The 24,574-nt window shown below is 38.4% G+C and overlaps 1 protein-coding gene across 1 annotated transcript; it reads right to left on the bottom strand.

The window, feature by feature from the left end:
• Positions 1 to 761: 761 nt before the first annotated feature.
• Positions 762 to 9,520, bottom strand: ufm1 (ubiquitin-fold modifier 1). The gene is made up of 6 exons (XM_034200838.1): positions 9,427 to 9,520; positions 9,268 to 9,324; positions 6,680 to 6,737; positions 5,091 to 5,130; positions 3,696 to 3,728; positions 762 to 1,241 (listed from the first exon to the last, which is right to left on the bottom strand). Coding segments are annotated over exons 1-6 (264 nt in total). The 5' UTR covers positions 9,429 to 9,520; the 3' UTR covers positions 762 to 1,167.
• Between the last annotated feature and the right edge of the window lie 15,054 nt (positions 9,521 to 24,574).

Below are 24,574 nucleotides of genomic sequence, written 5' to 3'. Positions count from 1 at the left end.
ACAAACAGGTCTAAGTCATGATTTGTCAGTTGATATCATTAATATTTCATTTGAAGGTATATATTTTGTATTCAACAATATCCTGCCAAAAGGAAGGAGCGGGGTTAAAGACTGCAATGCAAAACTGAATTAATTTCCCAAATGAAAACCAATGTTACCGGTGTTTAATGAACCTTACCTCCTGGCTATTGTGACGAGCCTCTGCATTTTAATGGATGCCTGCCTTGCTTCCTCGCCACCTGTTCCACAGCTTCCAATTAAGCATGCAATGCATACAGTATTTAATCATTCATATCACTCGGTCTAACCTTAATATATATATTGTACAAATTAGGGATATAATACATGGCTTGAATTACAGAGGTAAGACATTTTGGGTGACCACAAACTGATGTTAAAAAGTAACCTGACAGAGGGCAGCAAAGATCCATGTGCCTGCACTGCATGATGGATGAACAATTGCATGTTCTTTCATTAGCTACAATGTAAATATAAGACATGTATTGAAGGTGCTGTTGCCGTACACAAGTTCGGTTCTGATCCAAAGCATTTTTATTTATCAAGTGTTTAGGGGTTTATTATCTGATAATAGCCTAACATTAAAAAAGTAAACATATAATTACAAGCATATCAACAGCCATCTAATCTAACGACAAGAGTACTTCAGAGCAAGTTGTACATATCATTTTTTAAAAAGGGCTCACCTCTTATATTACCACATTGCCATGTTGGTTAAGACAAAAGCAAACATTGCCAGTAAGTTGCTGTTGGTCATATGGATGATTTATTGTCATTTACAAAGATACAAAAGCTAGTAATGTTGACTCAGTTGTCAAATCATAGCACTAATATGTCCCATGATGCAGCTGCTGTGCCTGTGTATAAATGACCAAGAATCTCTGGAAACTCTTGATGTCAATGTTAATCTTTTGATGCTACAACACTTACAGAGAAAATGAACTTGATCGAGAATGAAGAAGTAGGAAGCATGCAAGTGTGTGCATGTCATCATCAACTTTAAATATGTATACTGTATATTCTCATGTACGCACTGTCAGTTGCGGGCCAGAAAATAAATATGACACAAGCTGAGGTGTTTCCTGGGTCTCAAGTGTTATATGATTCTGCCGGGTGAGTCATTTTGCCGCCCAACGAGGAAAAGCTGCATCAGTCTCCTTGTCCTCCCACTCTGTCTCTGGGAATGATGCGGAGCTCTGAGCCGTGTTTGAGAAACACGTTGCCTGAAACACAGCACAGAGCACCACATACAGATCACAGTTTATCATCTGTGCTCTTTTATAAGGGGTTTTACTGTCAATAAAACACATACACTGCAAACAAATATGTCGAATCACAAGCTGGGAGAGAAACATGGACTTTTCTACCTGAAGAAAATATGACTTGTTCAAAAATAATGATGAAAATAATTTGACTTTTATCTGATTTGCTTAAACATTAATATGAGGTTGAAATAATGTTCATACATTTTGTCAAAAATGTGGGTATTAACACAGAAATGTGGTTTAAAACAAAGCCAGAGAGATCTCTAAACTGTAGGATAAAAAAATCCTTGAGTATACTTTTTGACCTTTTATTGTTACCAGTTATTTAAAGATCAGGAGAGTTTTAGCGAGCACACGAGCGACTTCATTAAATAATGAATTATGGAAGCACAGACAGAAAATCCATTCAATAATTTGTTCATTCAACCCACGATCATGCTGAGATCCAACATACTCTCGTTCCCATTAAGCCACAGGAAAGGTTTGATATTGGTCTTTCAAAGACATGTGAATTAAAAAGGGGGATTGTAAAATTAAATCTGGATCAATTTCAACGGTGTTCTAAATCCTGTGAACAAGAGGCAGAGTGGCTGCAGCGGGTGAAAAAAGGCAGGTTTCTGAACTGAGGCTATTCTTGAAAGCACGAATGTTACTCGGATACAAAGCTGTTGTGAAAGTCTTTTTTTTTTTAGGTGGAAAAGACCCAAGCATTACCTTATCTGGCTCTATGCGGACAACCCAATCATCCATTACCCAGCTACACAATAAGTACGACCCTCAGGGAAACACAAAGGAGGCTGACAGAGAAAAGGTGATTCATCAGGGTTTGGTAATAATGTGGGAATCTAAAGTCAAGGGAGTTCTGACTAAGCAGTTTGGTGCATCTTGTTCGCCTCCAGTCGATTTTAATTTAATTTAACATTAAACACTGCCTCTCCAGGCGCTGCATCTGCATCCATTTATCAGATAAACAGCATTTCCATGCAAACAAGCAAGAGACCTGCACCAATACAGAGATTTATGTTCAGTAACTTGAGCTAATTTAACACTAGTATAAGTGTGGGAAAGAAATGTTGCATGTCCAAAGTTGATGCAACCGTTAATTATTACATCACCTTTAGATTAAGGACAATTACTCCACAAAAATATTTTTGACAGGGTCATAAACTGTAAAGCATTAACCCATCACCTACCCTGTATGCAAGGGCTGGTTTGCTTTCGCTAACTGTACGGAGGCTCAGTCACTGGTACATTTTTATATAAAAAGCCATGTTAGGGAAACTTCCATCCTACATCTGCTCTCTGATCTCACGGCGAATTGTAAGTGGCTACTGCCTGAGATCGCATGCTGTAGTTTTATTAAATGTGCCAACTGCTAGGACTGTCTTAGGGAAGATAGCTTTTAGATGTGCAGCTCCTCTGTCTTGGAATAGTCTGCAATTGAAATGGAAACTGAGCAATCTGGTGCCACTAAATGTTTGTAACGCTCGGTTGGATGCTACTCAATCGGAAGCTGTTGGTACCTGTTTATGTGGCTAGTTATTGTAAATTGTAATCCCTGTAATGATGCTGTATGATGTCCTTTTTGTTGTTCTGTTTATGTTTTTCTGTTTCATGTCTCCCTTGAAAAAGAGATCAATGATCTCAATGGGATACACCTGGGTAAATAAAGGTTTGAAATGAAATGAAATGAAATACACCTGGAAGCTCCTCCCCCTTTTGGGGGGGGGAATTCAATGAGCAGAGAAGAGATGAGAGACTAGGCAACAGGCATGGCTTTAGCACACAAACCCTTAAGGTGTTTTTAACAACTGCCTTTGTCAGAGTCACTGTATTCTCCTGATCATCTTTATCTTACCAAGCTGATAAAGTTAGTTTTCTTTAGCACTTTTCTTCTGTATCAATCATATATTTATCTTATTTACCCTCTTAATGATCATTGGTCTCTTAATTCAAATGTAATTTAACTTTTCAATACCCGATTCAAATGAAAGCGTAGATTATAGTAACTGGAACGCTTCATGCCAAATCGATTTTTGACGTTACCGTAAGTAAGGCTTTTCAAATTAAGCTTTTCATTTATTTTCCTTCTTAGTGGAACCACCCACATACTGTAGTGCCTCCTGGGGCTTTATCAAATTAATCTTAGACTATTAACACAATGCCACCAGCGTTATGAAAGTTAATTATGAAACACACTTTAGTCCAGTTCTGCTTTGATGAAAGCACATTGACAAGTGGAGAAGGGCTTCAAAAACAGAAGTTGCTTCCAAGCACCTTATTATATTGGAAGGAAGAAAAACATCGTATACAATCCACAGTGCCTTTTGTGGAAGTATACAAAAAACCATAATAGGGCTTTTTTCTGTAAAAAACGATTATGTAAGGCTCCAAAAAAACACAACAACTCACCCGCTGTCTGGGCAGGGTTGATTCCTATTCCATCTGAAAGGCAACCATGAGGGAAATATGTCAACTCAAAAAGACTGGCATGCAAATGACATGAACATAGAAAATGCATTTATAATATCACCAGTTCATCTATAATGACGCTGCACGAGGCAAAACAAACAAATAATAGATTGAGAGTGTCGCTCAGCAGAAGGCAATTCCATCTGGAATAATAACAGGCCAGCCATTAATTCTGCACTGATAAAAGTAAAGCTCTTTTTGACATTGCAGTCATGTCTCAGACATTTTAAGACAAACCACTGCTCTCAGTCTTACTGCATACCCACAGCCACCTTAATGTCACCATTCTATCAGATAATACATCAGGCATACATTTTTTAAACGTTCTCAATGGACTATGACTTGCAGAGGTAAAAAAAACATGATCAGTTTTTTATTTTATTTAATTGTTGGGAAACAATGAATCTCAAAAACAGTTTTCCCTCTGTCAGCCTCAAACACCATTAACTGAAATGTTCTGATAATTGGTGAGACAAAAGTTTAATTTGTGGTATTTGGCTAAATAAATAAAATGTTATTTGAATTTAATTTGACTTTAACTGTGGTAATGACCGCTCTGTACATCGTACTGGCTCAGGTTATTTAGACATGCATCTGTTGGTTACGAGTTTAAACTGTTTAAATGCAGCTTAATTTTTGTGAAATAGTTGAGTCGAATAATCACTTTTAGATGGGATTTTTACATTTCAATCTCTTACATATTTAGCAACCAATTATGCTGTATGTGGGCTCTAATTAGACTACATGTATCTAATGTAAACATGTAATGTTGAATTATAGGGTTTTTTGGGTTTGATTTCAATCCCTGCTGGTAGCAGACACAGATCAGAAAGTTCATAGATTGCTCAATGACTTCAGTTGTAAAGCAGTAAAAACATGCACAAAACAAAAATATATTTTCCTTGATTATTATAATACGTTCCTATTACATTACATGTTACTTGTTCAATACTGTGGGCAATCCCCACAGGAGCAATTTGGGGTGTAGTGTCTTGCCCAGGGACACAACGACATGCTAACTGCAGCATCTATTATATTACATTTCCTCTGGCGAAGGTTTTACCCAAAGCGACAGACAATTGGTGAATTCCACCATGTAGAAAAAAACGAATTTAATTCAACAGCATCAAACTATAGTGCAAACATTTATTTGTTAGAGCTTTCTAAAATGCTCTCCGCTTGTTGTTGACATTTTCAAACTAAGCCGAGTTTCCAACCACCTCTGTAAAAACCCATGACTTTTATGAGACTCTCTGAAGTCAGAGAGCCCGTAATAACTGTGGATCTGATAAACATGTCACTTTTTAGTTGGAAGACTTTTCCGTGAACACTCACCATTTGTTATGATTGCACTGGTAGCTGATGGCACTTTGAACTATAAAAGAAAAATAAAGCAGAGAGAATCCCCATTAATAAGATTCACAGAATTTAACATTTAAGAAATTCAAGCAGCAGTCAAATACTTTGATTAAATAACCAGGGACATGTCGCAAACCAGTTCCACTTGGCCTGAAGGCACAGTGTGAATAAATCATCAAAAAGAAAAGATGTATCCGCTGAGTCAGCACACTGACATCCACTGACTTTGTTGGGTGACAACTTTAAAATTGGATCTGTAGTTACGATGTTTTCAGAAGCAACATTGTTGATACAAGCAGAAAGACAATGCTTTGAAGTGTGTTGTTTTTCTTTAGTCTACCAACTACCTTTTGCAGTTGACAGTAACGTATGTGTGTGCGTGTACTGAAATGTGGTCCTGCAAGTAAACACACACACACACACACACACACACACACACACACACACACACACACACACACACACACACACACACACACACACACACACACACACACACACACACACACACACACACACACACACACACACACACACACACACACACACACACACACACACACACACACACACACACACACACACACACACACACACACACACACACACACACACACACACACACACACACACACACACACACACACACACACACACACACACACACACACACACACACACACACACACACACACACACACACACACACACACACACACACACACACACACACACACACACACACACACACACAGTTAGGAGAGAGCCTGAGGGAAAAGATAGCCACGCTTGAAGTTCTGGAAGAAAATCACTCAGCGTTTTGACAATACGTGTCCTAGTTCAGTGTTGGAGCGAGGAGGATGTGGGCTGCTGGGATTTGCAGTGAAAGGATAGAGGGAGCAGTCTGTCACCGTGGAGATAAGGTTAGCTAAGTGCTCCCCAAATGACTGCCAGCACTACACATGAAATACAGGTTGGATTGTTTTTAAGCTTAGTATCATCAGGTTCAGGTTATTTATTGGTACCCGTAGGAAGCTTTATGTTGCAGATAAAAAGAGAAGGGATCCATCTTGACACACATTCTAAAAACAACAAAGACAGCAGACAAATCGCTCATGTCGAATCAAATTGATAAAATGGTGTTTGAATCACCCCCTATTGGGTCAGCCACGTTATAAACTCACCAACAGTAAGGCTGAAAATACACACCTGTTAATGACAGGTAAAATTGCCGCTGACTAATGAAACATTTGTCATCATTTTAAAAAAATGTACAATATGTTGGATTTCTTTGCATAGCGGTAGGAACAAAAACGTTTTATTTCTCACTTGATTTGCTTTTTTCTCCTTTTCATTTGAATTTGATGTTGAGTTTTGTTGTCAATGTATGCGCCAACGTCTTGTTTTTGTAAATCCGCATTAAATAGTCAATAATTAATTAAATATACTTACAAAAAACACAAAATATCTTCATATGCATTTACAGGACGTTAACCTGTGCAGTCCAACATAACATAACCTCTTGTTGAATACATATTTATAGTAAGCTCAAACAGTAAGCTTACCTCCTCGGCTGCAAACTTCAAAACTGCTGTGAATGGTGTGCTGTCAGGGACACTTAATCTGTAACACAAACATACATGAAAATAAAAATCCAGCCTTTTAAATGTAACCCAGATGTTGAACTCTTTAACTTTTCAAGGAGAAATTGCTACCTGATATAAATTCTCAAGTTTAGGCAAGAGCCTGGGCTGCTTTCCTTTTGTATACCAAGGATTTACACGTTAGCTGACCACTCATGTTAACTTCTACGGAGAAGAGGAGAACAAAAGGGAACATTCTAGCAGGGATAAATTGAATATATGATAACTGTCAGATGATATGAGACACATTTCTAAATAGCTACATCATTTTAGTCTGATGCTTCTGCAATAAATCTTGCAGTGCAGCTTTTATGAAAAGCCTCATCATAATGAATGAGAGTGGAAGCTTCTCACATTAAAGACCACAACAATGCTTCAACTGAGACTAAGTGGTTACTTGTTTGGATGTGAGTCACTGGGGGTTAATAAAAGTAAACTGTAATGGTGTGCTCAAGTTCAGTCGCTGGCAGAATTACTACCATGCTCTCTTTACTGTTATCATCATCACTCAACTCATGTTAAGGCTTTAAAAGCTGCAGAGAGTCCTTGTCTGACCGCATTAGACATCAGGTCCCGCTTAACACTTGCTAGAATAGTCTGCATGGCCTCAGTGTTTGGCAGCATTTTTCAAGTACTTGAGTAAAGATGTTCCACGAAGCTCTGTATGATTTTATGAAAGATAAGATAAACGTTTATTGATCCAAAACAGGGAAATTGGGTTTTGACCAAATTTGACCATGGCTTATGTTCAGTTGAAATGTTGAGCCTGTATTGTATTTCCTTTGTCAATAACGGTTTGGCCTATATTAAATGTAATATGTGAAACTGTACACCCACCACCATGCAAATTTGCTTTGGAATTACTGTGAATCAAACGTCAGGAGTAGATACAATGAGAAATGGCCATAATGCCAATAAAACCTCTGATTTTGGAATTAAATATATCCAAAATATGTAAATCCCAACTGAATGCATAATTACTAGGGTTTTAACATGAGCCAATTCCTGTCATTTAGCATCTTCTTGTTTGATATGAAAAACTGAGTTTTGGTGCTTTTGAACAAAAGAGCAAACAGAATTCACTTTGCTTCAGAGTAGTATAGTGGCAATAGTGACAGAAATGTACTCATAAGAAATGACTCTGGAAAAGCTGCAGATAGAGCCATAAGAAATGAATGCAACTGATTATTTAATGTTTAATGTTGTTTTTATAGGCAATAATTTAAGCTTTGTTAGTTCCAGGTCTAATATGTGCAATAAGTTCATTTCAATACGTTTTGTAATAAACATTGAACCCTCGACCCTCGACTAGTACCCCTTTTTTTATGTGTATTTGAGTTTGACACCCCTGGTGTAGTGTGTGACAGTGTGTGGTTTTTGTGTGCATGTGAATAGTCTGCAAGGCTAGAAGCCCAGGGTTCAGCCAGAGGGAGTTTCTCTCCCACACACCTGAAACGCCTCGATTGAACTTATTTGTTTATTTACGTAACATAGTGACATCACTGTGTAACAGTTGTGCTTATATTGGCTAGCGCTCCAACACATTGTATGTAAGGGGCTCTAAGCGTTGACCAATCGCAACAGAGCCGTCCAGCTAACCAATTAGAGCATTCTGGGGCCGGGCTCTGGTTTCAGACAGAGGGTGAAAAGAGGTGCTGCAGCACAGGCAGTATGAGAAAAATAAAGACCTTTTTGAACATTAAAGCATGGAAACATGTAACAGTAGAGGCACACAATGCAAATATGAATGTGAAAATCAGAACAATGCACTATAGCAGTAAAGTGTATTGAATTCAAAAACTCAATTGTATGCACTTAATCTGGGATGGCAAGAGTAGAGTTCAAGCATTTAACTGTGCTATTTTTATTTTACAGTCACTGCATAAGTTACCATCATCTCTTAAAGGTCATGTGGAGTGTTTTACCTTACTTTTTTACTTTCTTAAATTTGAGTTTCAAACGTGCAAGCACAAACAAGAAGTGTTTTGTCACTAATAGTGTGGAAGGATTACACACGTGTATGTGGAAACCTCGAGCCTCCAGTTAACTGGGAATTGACTGTAAAAACTAAGACTCATTCTGCTTCCAGCAGTCAAATGTGGTGCAGTCATACTTGCATCAGCGGGAAAAAGTCGTAGCCTAAGAGAAAAAATATCTGTGACAAAGTTAAATTGATAAAAGTAGCCGTGATAGATTGCATATAGTCAGGTCAATTGAATTCACAATGCAATTAAAAATGTCAAAACGGAAGTTAACGGAACTGTTGTCTCGTCTGGTGTTTTTATGTATTATCTGCATGTGAATCACAGCCCTACACTAACAGATGTTGTCTCCCTGACAACGTGCCCTGTAGCTCAAGCTAAAAACGCCATCACATGTTTTCACAACAACATAATATACCAGGATCTAAGGTACCGGTAAACTAAATATATAATAAAATAGTTTAAAAAGGTGAAATATAGTTGAATGTAGCGGTAAAGCTGTGACTGCTGAGCTGTCAGTGTACTCACACTTTGTATGGCAGCCGGGGGTCCGACGTCAGTGTGATTTTAAACGTTACTTTAGACCTAATGAACAAGGAAAACAGAGAGTTATAAGCACGGGGATGTTAGCTAATACATATTAAATATATCCAGGTAAAAATGACACAAAATAAAACATAAACTCACATCTTTTGGGCGAGGCGACTCCGTTTGCGATCTGTTTACACACACCCGGAAGTCCGAAGGACCCAGACATACACGTCATCCCTCTGGTTCTATTTCTGACAAATATATGTGTATAATTATACTTTTCAGGTGTATCTTCGTATTCTTTTAAAACATTCATTTATTGTGGTCAATATCCGTGGAATATAATACAAGTTAAAGGTATTCTTTGGGCTAATAACTGTCAGGCATTTATAACAGACGTCTAAATGTACCGTAAATAACGAAAGAAAGCGCACACACCGCGATGCGCACTGATGTTTGTTGAGAGCGTGCTGCAATGGATGTGGATATTGCATTCCTCTAACTCAGGTAAACTTTATTTTGTACCTTTTCCTAAAGAATGATGTGCTTTCATTTTAAACAGTATGCCTTCCAACACATCTATTTGTTGTTTTGTCTGTCTGACTGGTTGTCTGACTGCCTTTTGTTTTTGTTGTTTGTTTCCAATCCTGTTTTTCCTAGTAAAGCGACCTTGGGTCTCATGAAAGGCACTATATAAATCCAAGTTAGTATTATTATTATTATTATTATTATTGAATGGTCAGTAGACTGTCATGTGAAAATGTTACTGAAACTTGAATCGTAATTGAGAGTCAATGTGAGCTAATGTGTATAATATCAAACATTTTGCATTTGTTCCATTGTAATGTAAAATAAACTGACGAATGACAAAATTGTGTATTCATGTGCCATGGTGTGAAACTTGTTTGTACATCTTTTACATTTACATTTAAGTAAGTTATAATTATTTGTTTTTAGTCTAATAATTTGGATATTTGTCTTTTCTCGCTGGTTTGGCTTTCTGAAATGACAATGTAGTTTGTATTTACATCAGCTGTCTGGTCTTTAACACCTTGATGTCAGACCCAGCAGAAAGCACACAATTGCACAATGACTTTAATAGTGCTTTCAACTTCATAACAATAACAAAAATGTTGACAATAATGTGCAGAAACATCCACCATGTTGAAGTTACTGTGTGGGAAGATAGTTATTTAAGATGTACTGCTAATTAGTTAAAACCAAACTTAACTTCATGACTTTGGTTTTACCTACTGTATATGTTACAAGGCAAACATGAATCCAGAAGCAAGTATTTGAGTGATGAACTAAATGCACAGAGTCTGCCAAATGATTTGATTATGAATGGATTATCGGGTCACAGGGGTAGCATTTAAGCATTTTGCTATCAAAGCTGAATACTTTTCAGAGGTACTGTATTCATCAAGTCAGAGTGAAAAGGTCAGCCACATCAAGCAGTTCACTGTTATCATCAATCCAAACAGAAAGCACAAACCAGGAATGTTCATTTATTTTATGGCGTCAGAGTCACGGATAGTATCCCCTGTCTACTTAATGAAAGTTCATAGGAAAATGTATTCCAGAAGAACAAGCTGTACCAATATCACATCATCTGATTTTGATGGTCTAATCAGAATGCAAGTGCCCGTGGTTGTGGTATTGTTCAGTCATATTATAAAAAGTCCCATCAGATATATAGAATAATAATAATGTTTGAGAGGAATGAATATCAAATATACTGTATGATATCGGGCTGCTCAATTAATCATATTTTAATCGCGATTACGATTATGGCTTGCAACGATTACGAAAACAACGTAATCGAAATAAAACGATTTTTTTTTTTATTATTACTTTTTTCTTTCTTTTTTTCATTTATTTTTTTCAGTTGAATTATACTTAAAGTTCAGGGTAATCAACTGTTAAAAACATACTGTTCACATTTTTTTCTCCAATAAATGGATGTTTTCAAAGTCAATGAATAATCACATTCAATAATTGCAATTACAATTATTGACCCAAATAATCGAGATTATGATTTTTGCCATAATCAAGCAGCCCTAGTATGATATATTCTATGTATGTTTTATGTATTTTATAGTGGGGATGATGGGGACTTTGTACAAGAGATGGATTGAACTTCAGAATCAGAAAGCCCAATGGGCTGTTAAGAACAAAACTGGCCACAGTATTGCCCAAAAGGAAGTCAAAGGCCATCGAACAGGAGTCAATGGATGGCCAGAGACGGACCAAGGAAGCCACTACGAGTGAAGTTCCACACAGGATGACGACTGAGCCATCTCCATTCACTGAAGAAGACCTTGAGAGACAGTTAAAACATCTGATAGTTGGTGAGTGAGCTTTTCATCCGAAATGATAATGACAAATAACATCAACAATAAGGCAAATAACACTTGCATATTGAAAAGTATATTACAAGCACATGTTTAAGAGGTATCGCCTATGTAAGTCAAGTCTTGGGTCTATGCCATAAAGAGAGACGGAGACAGAGAAAGGATGATGCAGTGTAGGCAGTGGAATAACAACCAGCGAAAAGAATAGGAGCAGACTTATTATGACGACTCACAGTTACAGTGCTGACACTCAGGCTCATACCTCTGGGATTTCAGTGGTGGGTCTTTCCCGAGAAGAAGTACAATTGAAGGTGTAAGGCAGGGGTGGGGAACCTTTTTCCTCTCAAGGGCCATTTCCATTTTTACAATATCCTCCGAGGGCCGTATACAAGTTATTGATCTCTGCTTAAAAATACTAAAATCACAGATTCATTTTGCCTTTCTTTCATGCTGTGCAAAGAAAAAGCAACCTCTTAATCCAGATATTTTACCATGACTCGCGCATGCATGCATGTGCACGGTGTGGCGTGACCACCAAACAGAAAGATATGGACACAAGATGTGTGCAAAAGTATTTAGTTTCCTATCCATGTGAACAGTGTGGATTTAAGTGGGGGGGAAGCTAACTTCCTCTAGGGTGGGCGGGGAGTTAAAAGCATCAATCTGGTGCACTTTGAGAGCAACATTAAGAGATCTATGGATACATCTCTCAACATCCAGATGCTAATAACAACAAAGTTATTGACTGTATGATCAGTATGACAGATGAACAGATCGCCACTGGGCTTACAACTAAAGACACAGCCACGTAAAAACTGCGGCATGTGTACGGCTCCTTATGGGTACTGCCATTTCTGGAAGTGTTCTGGTGCTCTCCGTCAGAACTGCACCCCTGTCAGACGAGACATATACCACGGGATGACACGTTAGGCTCGTGTTGTGTTCAAGGACCCTGACCTTGGCCAGGAAAAACAGGCACTCGCTTGTTTACTTTTTTTGCGGTCTAGATTTCTTTAATTTTTTTCTTTTTTGCGTGTGTTTATAAATTACCTCGAGGGCCGTACCAAATTGTCTCGCGGGCCGTTACCGGCCCGGGGGCCGGAGGTTCCCCACCCCTGGTGTAAGGCTTTGAAAAAAAAACCAAGGGAAGAACATTTTAAAGGGAGCACACGAAAGAAACAATGGAGAGGTGTGTGTGGAACATCTATGCTAATTAGAAAATAATGTTTTTGTAGAATCATATTTTGTATAATAAGGTACTGTATGAGGTCTGTATATTGAATAATTGAAAGTCAGACTAGCATTTCATTTTTTCCTCAAGCATGAACAAAGAGTGACTTGATTCAACATATTCTTGACACAGTAGAACATTTTAATTAAGTAGTCAGATTGAAGTGTTTTGCCTGATCTTATTCTCTTTTGTCAAAAAGAGAATTACATAATCAGAAAGAGGATCTATAATCGTGGTAAAAAAAAAAACTAAACAATTTCTATGAAGCAGAACGGCTAGACAAATATATTGTGAAGTCATGAAAGTGTACTCAAAATGCAAAATACAATTCCTGCATTCAGTGCATTATGCAGCCTGCATTACACAGCCTGCATTACACAGCCTCCACTGAAATGGCTCATTAACATACCACAAGCAGACCCCATGGGTAGAGAGACAAACATGACAAAATACAGTACCTGCAGAAGTATAATACTGCTGCCTACTGTATGCACGAGAGCATGCACAAACAAATATGTTGCATACAGGTGTACAGTAGATACAGAGTGTGTGTCTTTTTACTTTATTTCTCGGCATAAATGTTGACATAATTTAATACTCTCACCCTCAGGGAAAGGTCACATGGCAACCTAGTAAGAAAAAACAAAGCATCATGGGTAGGTAGTGCTCTGTGTGGAAGTGATATTCAGTGTCCACAGCCAGTGTTGGAGAACTCCTGGCCTTACAAACGCATATCATTCTCTATTTATACGTAGGACATTATGTTGCTACAAATACTCTGCAACACCCCCCCACTAATCCTTTTTAATTCCAAGTTGTTGGATTTGTGTGTGCGCGTTTTATTCAGAGGTTTTATGTTCCTCTGTTTTGTATCAACTGGCCATATATATCAGCCCGCATGGCTCTTGTGAATAGCTTAAATAGCTGTGTAGTTGGCCTGAGATCACAGTGAAAACATATGATACAATGTAGATGTCTGATAAGCCAAATACTTTCCTTTCATCCATATCCTGACCTTACCTGGCTCCACATTGACAGTTTGCCTGATAAGCTGCATATTGCTATTGCCATACTGAATTAGTTTATAATAGACATTTTATTCCTTGATTTTCCCTCAGTAATAACCCAGCAAAGTCCACTGCTCCAGGCAGAGAGATATTCATAATTAATGCATTAATAAGTAGCCCCTAACCTTTTAGCTCCCTGCTATTTTGAACATTGGCAGCTAAGAATGGATTTAAAGCCTGGGCTTACCTTATCACACTCTACCTGCAACATAGAGCAAAGGATCATTAGGAAGATGTCAAAATCAGAGCCACGATAAGAATGACTTTAATTCTATAAATCTGTCTTTATTATTTGGTGAGTATGCATGACATGGTTCCAATCTATAGAGATCCAGTACAGTACAATGTAAAAACTCTAACATGTTCAAGAAACATTTTACAGTAACTAATTGATTTGAGCATGTAGTGTTTGCTGTTGGCATATAAGCTTACATAACCACATCTAACACAGATTTTCTTCTCACAATTTCTTGAAATGTGTGTCGTTTTCTTCACATGCCGTTTGTATTTATATCTGGTTGACTCACCACTAAAAAAAACTAATCATCTAAAGCTGTGTTGTAGACACGCCTTGTATTTCTTGCCCAGCTGGGTCCATAAATCAAATGATGTTATAAGTCTGTATGACAAATTAGTTGTGTGCATTGGATTGGATTCTTCCCATACTGTATATTGTTTTCTGTAAAGTAGTATACTCTATACATGGAGAGGTTTGTAGAAAAAAATGCTATATGTATTCCGTTATGTAAGTTGCATATGAGACATATCTGTTGGTTTCACAAGGGACGTTACCTTTGATCTGTTCGTATGACATATCCATCCTCCCACTCATCCTAGTACTTATAGACAGGGCTGCACATAACTGGTGCGGAGGTGCGCATGCGCACCTCCGCCAAAAAAAGAGCACCGGGTCATTTGAAACAAAGTGCATTTACGTACCAACATTGAGAGAGAGAGAGAGAGAGAGAGAGAGAGAAGGGAGAAGAGAAAATAGAAAATAGAGGAGAGAGAGAGAGAAGAGAGAGAGAGAAAGAAAGATATTTGCGAGTTGCATATGAACCATGATATGAACTCAGGGCCGGCCCGTAGCGCTGGCTAGATGTTCGCCTAGGGCGCCAGATCTGGGGAGTCGCTGCACTGGCAGTTCTGGGAGGGAAAAAAACATTTTGACCGTTGGGGCTCATCCTAATTTTCGGCCTTGATGTAACAATATTCATAATTAAGTAAATGTAACACCCTTTTCACCCCGATTACACGTTTAATTTGCCCTGTACGATGGGCGCTGTAAGTGATGAAAATGGGGGATGTTGGCTTATCTGGCGCCCGCAGCTCACAGCCAAAATGCGAGGGAGAGAGGGAGAGAGGGAGGGTGCACCGGTACCAGCGCTGTTGTTATTAGAATCTGGTGCCGTGCTAGCTGCTCTAACGGATATAAGAAGAAGATGTTTCTACAATAATGTGGAGGGAGAGTCCTCTCCAGTCAGACTGAGAGGCAGATACTACAGCTCAGTGAGGTAAGGACTCTTAGTCTAAGTTCAAACGGTTTGGTCACAATTTATGTAAACACATATTTCCAAGGCACTCCTTTATAATTATTGGGATAAACAGGTTTCAAATCATTCCAATGTATAAGACAGTAACTAAAAATATCCTTTAAAACTGGAGAGATAAAAAAAAATGCATAAATAAATGTTAAGGTAAAATAAGATATGAATGAACAACACAAATAAAATAAATTACATTCATTTGTTATTGGCTATAGGTTATTGGTTATGTTCACATACTTATTTGATTACATCCACTTGTCTAAGATGACAACAGAGACTTTCAACCCAAAACCAGCTGTTGACTTGTGGATGCAAGCAGCTAATCGCAGACTCAACCAGAGAGAAAGAAGTAGGCCTACATCATCAGCTACCATGTCTGACAGAGAGGAAGACAGTGAGGAGAACAGTCAGGAGGGAGTGATGACAGCTTGTAGGATTACTGGTCGTGCTAATGTTGTCTTCTGGTCACCTCTGCATGTGTGTTCTGTGTTCACCTCTGCATGTGTGTTCAGTGCTGTGTGTCTGGCAAATAAAGTCAAGACCCCCTCAAAAGTTACGGTTTATTTCATTTTAAGGATGAGCACCAAGCAACATCTCCAGGTGCTCCTTTGAGAACCAGGGCAAAAAAGTTATGTGCACCCCTGCTTATAGATCTGTATACTACAACACTGGACTACCCTCCATTGTTCTTGTGCTTGTATCAAGCAACCATGAAACAGGAAAACAGTCTTTTAATAAGGGTTCTAACCAATATGAATCATGCAAATAACCACTGATTACTGCCATTAAAATGTCTGACATCATTTTAGAGTGGGTGCTTTAACAATGATCATCCATCATATAAACGGGTAACCTTGCAAAAAGGTTGGTCCTTAATTCATTGTCAAACATAATGATGAATATTAATTTGTGAAAACTATGTAAAGAGACCTAAGGAGACAAAACTGTGTCTCTCTTCTGATGTTTATATACTCTGCATAATCCCCAGGATACTGAGTTAATTACATTTGACCTGAAGAATAAGTTGCCCCGGCTGTGAGGGCTGGTAAGCAAAGTACCAACGCAGCTTTTGCAAGGACACATGAGTCAGACATTGTTTGTATACAGTGAAAAACTCCCCGATACACCGCACTGCTCCACCATCTCTTCCTGCGATAAATATTATTGATAGTTCATTTTAAACTTCCTGTTGTTAATGTATTCCCCAGATGCTCTTCAGGAGTCATCATCCTGGTGGCACACTGAGCCAAACTAAATGAATCACTCATGCAAGTGAGAGGCCAAATATAAATACATTATTTAAATACACACACACGCACAGTTACCAAAAGCTAATGATGCTTGACGGAATCATTTAGTTAGGTGTATGCTCTGTGGGTTTAAGAAATTAAAAGAATCTGGGGAAAAAACATTTAATTTCAAACATCATTGTGCTGTATTTCCCTTGATGGCTGACAGTCCTTCTCTGAGAAAAAGGTATATCTCCTCTATCAGCATGACGCTGAGTTATCACGCACAGTGCTTATTTATTATCTGCGGTCAACAATACATCATTTAAATCGACAACTCTGGATCTCAGGTAGCAGGCAAGTTAAAGTGATCTCAATGTGTTATCAGGATAGAAACACATTAAAGGGCAACAGCATCCATTTTAATTACATGCTTCACTCAGAATTGATAGGATGATACTATAAGCGCTCACGACCGGCTTGGAAAAGATGCATGAATAGCCAAAAGTAACAATAAGATTGATGAAGAACAATGTGATGCTTATGCATCATAAACTAAAGATAAGTGTTGGAGAGATAACAGGAAATAGAAGAACACAGAAAGCAGCAGTCATACATCAGGAAGGGTGATGAATATGTGCAATGTGTTATTGATCATGAAGACAAATCAACACGTCAGACAGATCATTAGCGCCAGCCTCTATTTCGGCCGTATCGCAGTTCCTTCAGAATACAAAAAAAGGTGTTTAAGTCCAAACTTTTCTTTTTTAGAACATGATGATACTTTACCATACAGTATGACAGTGATATTTATTTTCATAGTAATGTTCTTAATCATATAACAAAAGTTCCATAACGTGTACTGAACATGTACAAAATACGAGTCTTATATGGAAGGTTTTCTATGTTTTAAACCACATCATCATCCTCCATCATCTCCCCTCCTCCTTATCTCCCCTGTTTGTCATGTGGCCATTTAAAAGTGTCCTCACCAATGTGCTTCCTTCTCAAATGTAGCACCACTTGCCTCCTGTCTCCCTTCATCTTCTCAATACTGCATCCAATTTTTCATTTACCGTGTTTCTGTCACCTTCGTTCTCCTTCAAAGATTAGAATTGAATGTGTCGCTGACGGTAAAAGCTGCCTCCAGTCTAGCTTAATAGTGTTATGGTGGCTTTAGCTGTGGTTTCCTTTTCCCTCAAATTCTCCAAAGGTCAACCAAACACACCAACAATTACATAATCAATACAAATAAGACCATTAAATGTGGCACGTAGCTCTCAAAGGTTTTTCGAAGCAGCACTCACAAATTGATCATTATCATTTTCAACCTTTAAACTATAAACTTCTCCAGTTCAAACCGGAGAGACGTGATGTAAGGAATACATATTTATTGTTACACGTCATATGAATGAAATGATTGCCATGATAATACAAAAGGAGAATGGAATGGTGTTTGGCGATTAGGCCCCGGTTTGCAGAATAATCATTCAGGAGGGAAAGAACCGCTCCGATGAAATCCCCGGGGTCTAGACACTGGTGGTGGTGATAAGTAGGTGGGACCGGTCTGAAGAAGGAAGTTTAGCTTTGTCCTGGAGGAGACGGGAGGCGAGAGGGGTGGAGGCGGGTTGCGTGTAGTCACCTGAAATGACAACTGACAGGGAGGAAGAGCAGGCATTTAAGGAATTTAGCCTGTGCAGCGATTGGCTGCTGAGGGGTGACGCCCTCGTATTTAATGAGGGGAAAGGGAGCAATAGAGTGACGTGTAAGTGACTCATGTTAAGTCTCCTTATTGAACTTGCGCTAAAGCTTTCATTTCTAGATGTATGTGTAGCTTCTTGTGTGAGTTTTTAAGCGGAATCAGTGCATCTGTGTGTGTCTTAGCTGCCTACACTGCAGAAGATGAGGCCTAAAGCACTAATAAGAGTGCCTATGATTACAGCTCAATCCCTTCTGTCATCACTCACACATTTCCAGACATAGCCAGCTTTATTTAGATGTGGAAAATCTGTGTTTCTGCCAGAAAAACCAGTGCACCCCAATCAGTCGGGGATGTGCATGATTGGCATCTCTAAAAAGGAAATGTTGATTTTGAAGCCAAAGCAGTCAAATGTATTCAGTTGATTCACTGGATTTTAAAAGGCGTCCTTAAGCCTCAGGTGCAGATTACTGCCGGCGCGGATGATCATTCAATATGTTAATTGAAGAAAATCAATATGAGTGCAACGTTTGCACCACTAATGTTTTTGTTGGAACCCGATTGATCAGAACAACTTGAATGCGGCCTTGTCAAATCAATACTAACCTGCTCAGATGCCATTTGTTATGCTGCAAGGAGCTTTTTCTCAAAGTTTTGTAATCGAGACAACATTGTATATTCATTGAGAAGGAAGTTCTGCATAGTTTAGTGGCCAGAGTTATAAGGGTGACTAAACAGGCCACATCTGGTCTACATCTAATTGAACTTTTAATTACACAACTGACTTTTGTAGTCAAAGAAAAGGGAAGTCTCCTCTGCAGGCTGTCAGTGGCATTTAAAAGTGAAAAGACATTAATTAACAGCTTGCCTTTTTAAAGATCTCCCTCGTTTTCAACTTGCCAGGACATTTTAGTAATTCTAACAATCATTTTGACAAAGCATTCTCTTAATGGATAGTTAATTATTATGATTACAGACGGGAAATCGTTTGTAGGTCCAGTTACAAATGGATGGCAATCAGTCAACAAGAAAGCCACTAAAATACAAACTAAAACAGTAAATATCGGTATCAGAGAAAGAACATTTGCACACCTAGGACATCGTGGACTTTTACATTATTTGTATGTTGTGCAGCTCAAATGTAATATTATGTAAGCTGATCCAGAGTTGCACATTAAAGGCTGAGACTCAGACTGTAGGAAAAACGGAATTGTCTTGACTTGGTTTGCAATTCAGAAATGAAAAGGATAAAAAGTTCAACAATACAGAAAACTATACAATATGAACTACATGTGTCACGCCATCTCAACCGTGACACATTTCTATGACACATGTTTGCAGTAAAGAAAAGAGCCATTTCAGAAGATACATATATGCTGAATTTGGACAATACAAATAGGAAATGCAAAACAGAGTATTCTTATTTATTCACCTGATGCAAAAATATGTGCATAAATGTGTTCAATCAAGTGACTCCATGTATCCAAAAATGTGTCATGGTGACAAAGGTGTATTGTTTGATCTTTGTCCAATTAGCCTTTTCATGTATGTTCTACTTATTTTGTCATTTCAATTTCAAGTATCGGCTTACTGCATACAATTATGCAGGCAGACAAATTACGTAAGGGTCCTTTGCTCATTTTCAGAGGGGCTCTCCGCCCTGTTGTGGTGATTGACTTGTGACTGGATATTATGGCTAAGTAGCTCTCTAATCAGTCTGGCACTAGAATCTCTCCTTCGTCTGCCACCAAAACACTAGCCAATCATTGCAGATGGCTAATGTCCTGTTTTACACTCAAAATATCTCTAACACTCCATCACACTGACGGCACATATTTTTCTACCACGTATTGATGCCATTCTGTTGAATCGACCGCCTGTTACTCATGGCTGCAGCTTTATTACAAGGCCTTCTTACTTGAATGCACATTAAACTGTGATAGAGATTGTTTAGGTATTGTGTGCAGCCAACTGTCTATTTTATATTGCTATATTTTTTTTCTCCTGTGTTGCCATAAGGTAATTTTGTGCACACTTGCACATATTTGACAAGTTTATGATTCTTCTTGTAAGACATCATGCAGTCAATTTGAGGAGGGGGGGACTTTTCACAGCCTGTCACCAAACCACATGTCAACCTCAGTTAATGTTAACCTGTTAGCCTGATCTTCCCTGTCAGATGTGGATTATTCCTACAGATAGATGCTGCCCATTTTTATGCCTTCATTTATTTATTTTAAATTCAGCCTTGTGAAGGACAGTTCAAGTGTGCTGTTCGAATTTTGATTTGAAAGATTCAATTAGAAAAAGGGGAAAACAGAGGTACTCTCTTTCGGTGAATTTAGAGGATGAAACGGAGATGAAAGAGAGGGTCTAGCATGCAGCCCAGTGGTGCAAAGCACACATCAAAACATGGTACTAAAAATGACACAAAGCACCTGAATAAAGTGCATCAAATTTAAAAGCGGTTCCCTGGCTGTATTCCACTATTGAGTTCTTATTTATAGCAGATTGCTGACTCTTATCCAGAGATATCTCAATGAGTTTGATAGCAGAAAGAAAAGGTTATTAGGAGCACCTCCCAAAAACCCAATGGCATTGTAACACTTAAAAATAGGTGATACAAAAAGAAAACTATACCTGATCTGAGTAGAGTTATCAAGAAAAAAATATCAGCTATTTGTTTTATAACAAATGTGGTTTATTTTATTGTCCTATTTAGGGACACTTTTCAGGTTGTTGGGTCCTTTATTTTATGCTCTTGACTTTTTATTTTTATTTTTTATATTACCATATTTTATTCAATATGCTCTTTTAGATATTATTTTATTTTATTTGTTTTATTATTTTCTCCTTATAGCTTTGTGAAGCACCTTGAGATGAAGTTGTTTTTAAAGTGTGCTATATAAATCAAATGTATTATTATTATTATTTATTGTGAAGTTCAACCCAGGATTCAATAGTCAGAAGCAGCAGAGAAGAAGGCATTGGTAGCTGGAAATGTAATTCAGTGTAAAAGGATAGAGTTTTTTCTGTGTAACTGCAGATAAAGGTCAGCCTTGCTTTCCCGATGGTCATACAGTAGGATGGCAGTAGCAAAGCAAAGATGTAATTGGCCTTCAGCTTGTATACCATTTGGAGCAGGGTTTTTTAAGTTGGCAATTTAACATCACATAATACATTAGATTCTTACTTTTAAAATGTCAGTTAGTTCTATACAACCTCAAGAGGAGGAGATGTGTATTTCTTTGTAGTAAGACAATGGAAACATGTTTCTACACGAGGAGGCGTGTGGCACAGTGGGTAGAGCGTTGGTGTTCGGATCAGGGGAGCACAGGTTCAAACCCCACTGCAGTCAGCATGTCGTTGTGTCCCTGAGACACTTCACCCCAAATTGCTCCTGTGGGGACTGTCCACAGTATTGAGTATGTAAGTCGCTTTTGGATAAAAGCGTCTAACAAGTAACATGTAATGTAAAAAAAATTAGCTACTTGAGTGCATTTCCACAGACAGTGGTTCAACTAATTACAGCCCTTCCCTATTTTATTCAAAAAACATATACAAACCATGACATAAGTCAAAATATAGTTTGTTCCAACAACATTTCTCAATACTGATCCTCTAAACCTAACCCCAGTTTGTTCTTAAATAAACTCTCATGCTTCTCATTCAGCTGCCTAATTGCTTCACTCAGTTTTCTTGCTTTGCACTTATTTAGTGCATACGGGGGCGTGATCTAATGCAGGAAAATAATAATAAAATACTTGTGCTGAAAGGTAGGAGGTATAGGAGAGAGACATGGTGAGAGAATGAAAAGTATTTAAGGTGAAGCTGGGGGAGATCAGCTTGCTGTTTTTGGCACCATGGTGTCAGCACAGAGCGTACCCAGAGCCTCCTTCAGCAATCAGAGGCTTAATGGATGACTGGCCTCTGAAGGTGGATGTGCTATACTCTAGTGATAGAGGTCTGACTCAGGCTCTGCCCATTTCACACTCACCTGGTGATCTCTCAGAGACAATTGAGCAACGTTTTTGCATAGTACTTGGTGGAAGGCTGCATTTTGAAGTGCCAAAGGGACATTTTGAATGGATTTCAGCACATTTCCTTGAAACTCTGACAGTCCATGACTTGTGCTTGTTAAGCCTAGTTGCTCATCGAGACTCTTGCCACTTGTTTTTCCTTTGGCTTTAACAAGGTAGCACATGTTTAACCAGAACCTGTTCAAACTCATATAAGAGATACAGTATTGGCGGACGTAAACACTGCATAGATATCAGTTTGGACTTATTGATGCCTACAGCAAGTTTTCAAACATGAAGTGGTACAGTGGTCTTCCTTCATTACCTCTTTAAATCCTCTTTGTTAACCGCTGCCAGATCCTGTTTAGAATGGAACCATTCGCCAGATGTTGATGATTATGTATGTTAGCCATTCAACCATAATTTTAGAAATGATCTCATTTTCACTACATGCGGCCGTTGGTTGTGAAACCGTTGGTTTGCACCATGTGGCAGATTGAAAAAGTGAAGGTGCCAGCAACCTGTCGTTATTTCATATGTATGGCAAACGGGCTATTCCTGTAGTGAAGCTGTCACTGCAGCCCATTTATGTGGATATAAACCATTTCTCTACTCAACTGTTCTCATGGCAGCAGGGTAACTCAGGAATCAAATGTGCTAGCCTGTCTCCCCTAAACCAATTTCATTGTAGATGCATATAGCTTAAGGTGTTTCTGCCCATTCAGCACGGATATAAGCTTCCTCTTTGGAAAAGTAAAGCTTGAGGATATTTCCCCCTAAAAGCACCTTAGGAAAATAGGCAATTTGCTGGTCATGATGCATGACAACTGAAAGACACTGTCAAATAATGTGCTCCTCTCCAATGATGCTCAACAATAGTGCCGATGGAACCTATAGAAGTACTTTTTTGTACCAATTTGTGTCAGTGAGGTATTATTATCATCGCCTTTGTAATACTGTAACCAAGTCAGGTGCTGAATTATTTCACTATAATGGTCATAATGATGACAAATACTTCCACTTTTGCTTTATTAGTTATATGCAACAAGTGTGTAGTTACATTAAATCAATAGTGGATTAGGTTATAAACCCTATCAAGCAATAAAGAAAAATTTCATTCTCAATGGGAAATTGGTAGTTATATAATTTCAGCTGTCAGGCCTGGTATAATGAGTTGAAAAATGTTGCTAATAAAGATAGAAAAACCATTCATGTGCTGCTATATTCAGCGTTACTGCTGCTATTATGTCTGATTGATAGGCTAAGTGGCTGCTGTCCTATTTACCTGTCTGTCAAGCTACCTGCCTGTCTACTTGTTGATCTTGAATATGGCTTCAGCGAATTCTGCAGAGATGTGCTGTGTGATGCTGAAGGCCACAGCTTGTTTTCAGAACCAACTTGCTTTGTTAATATGTAGTTATGCTAATGTCTCAATTCATTGTCTTTTAAAGCTCTAAGCCATATATGTTTGATCCTCTATTCCGCATGTCTGTGCAATCAATGCCTCTTCTCCTGCCTGTTTATCATATTTATGTCCAAATAATGTGTGGTCTTTGAAAAGTCGCATGTGTCAACTTAGAAAAAGCTCAAGAGATTCCCAATGCCCTTAGGCCTCCTTGTTTTTTTTGTTTTTGTTTACATCGTAACATGACTGAATTCAGTTTTTGTCCCTTTCCCAGTGCACAAAAAGCTCTGATCGTGCAAGCCAAATGAGCAGTCTGATATAATGTGTTTATGTATGCCTTGTGCTCTGTGGGAAGACTAATAACCATTTGAAAAAAAGTGCACATCAGGGTGCGTGTACGCATGCATAAGGGTTGGGGTAGAGGTTAATGGATATTGCAGTAGATAATGTAGATATAGAGAGGAAGGGGGCACTATAGATTGTGAACAAAGCTAATTTACCATCCTTAATTCTTTTTATGGATAGACTCCTTCATGAGGCTCAATCTTCACAAAGTAATAACTTATCATATGACTGATATACATGGGTTAGACCTGATCAATACCACAATATCTGCCATAATCTACCGCAGTGTGCAGCCACACCACTCATCTTGGAGGGAAAGAGAGATACAACAGAAAGGGACGGATCACCAAATTAAGACACTTGAGAGATAACCATAGACTGTATATATAAAGGAGATAACAGAGCAGC

Source organism: Gymnodraco acuticeps, unplaced genomic scaffold, assembly GCF_902827175.1.
Source record: "Gymnodraco acuticeps unplaced genomic scaffold, fGymAcu1.1, whole genome shotgun sequence".
Taxonomy (NCBI): domain Eukaryota; kingdom Metazoa; phylum Chordata; class Actinopteri; order Perciformes; family Bathydraconidae; genus Gymnodraco; species Gymnodraco acuticeps.
Note: the sequence above shows the minus strand (reverse complement) of the source record. Positions and strands in the feature narration are given on the sequence as shown.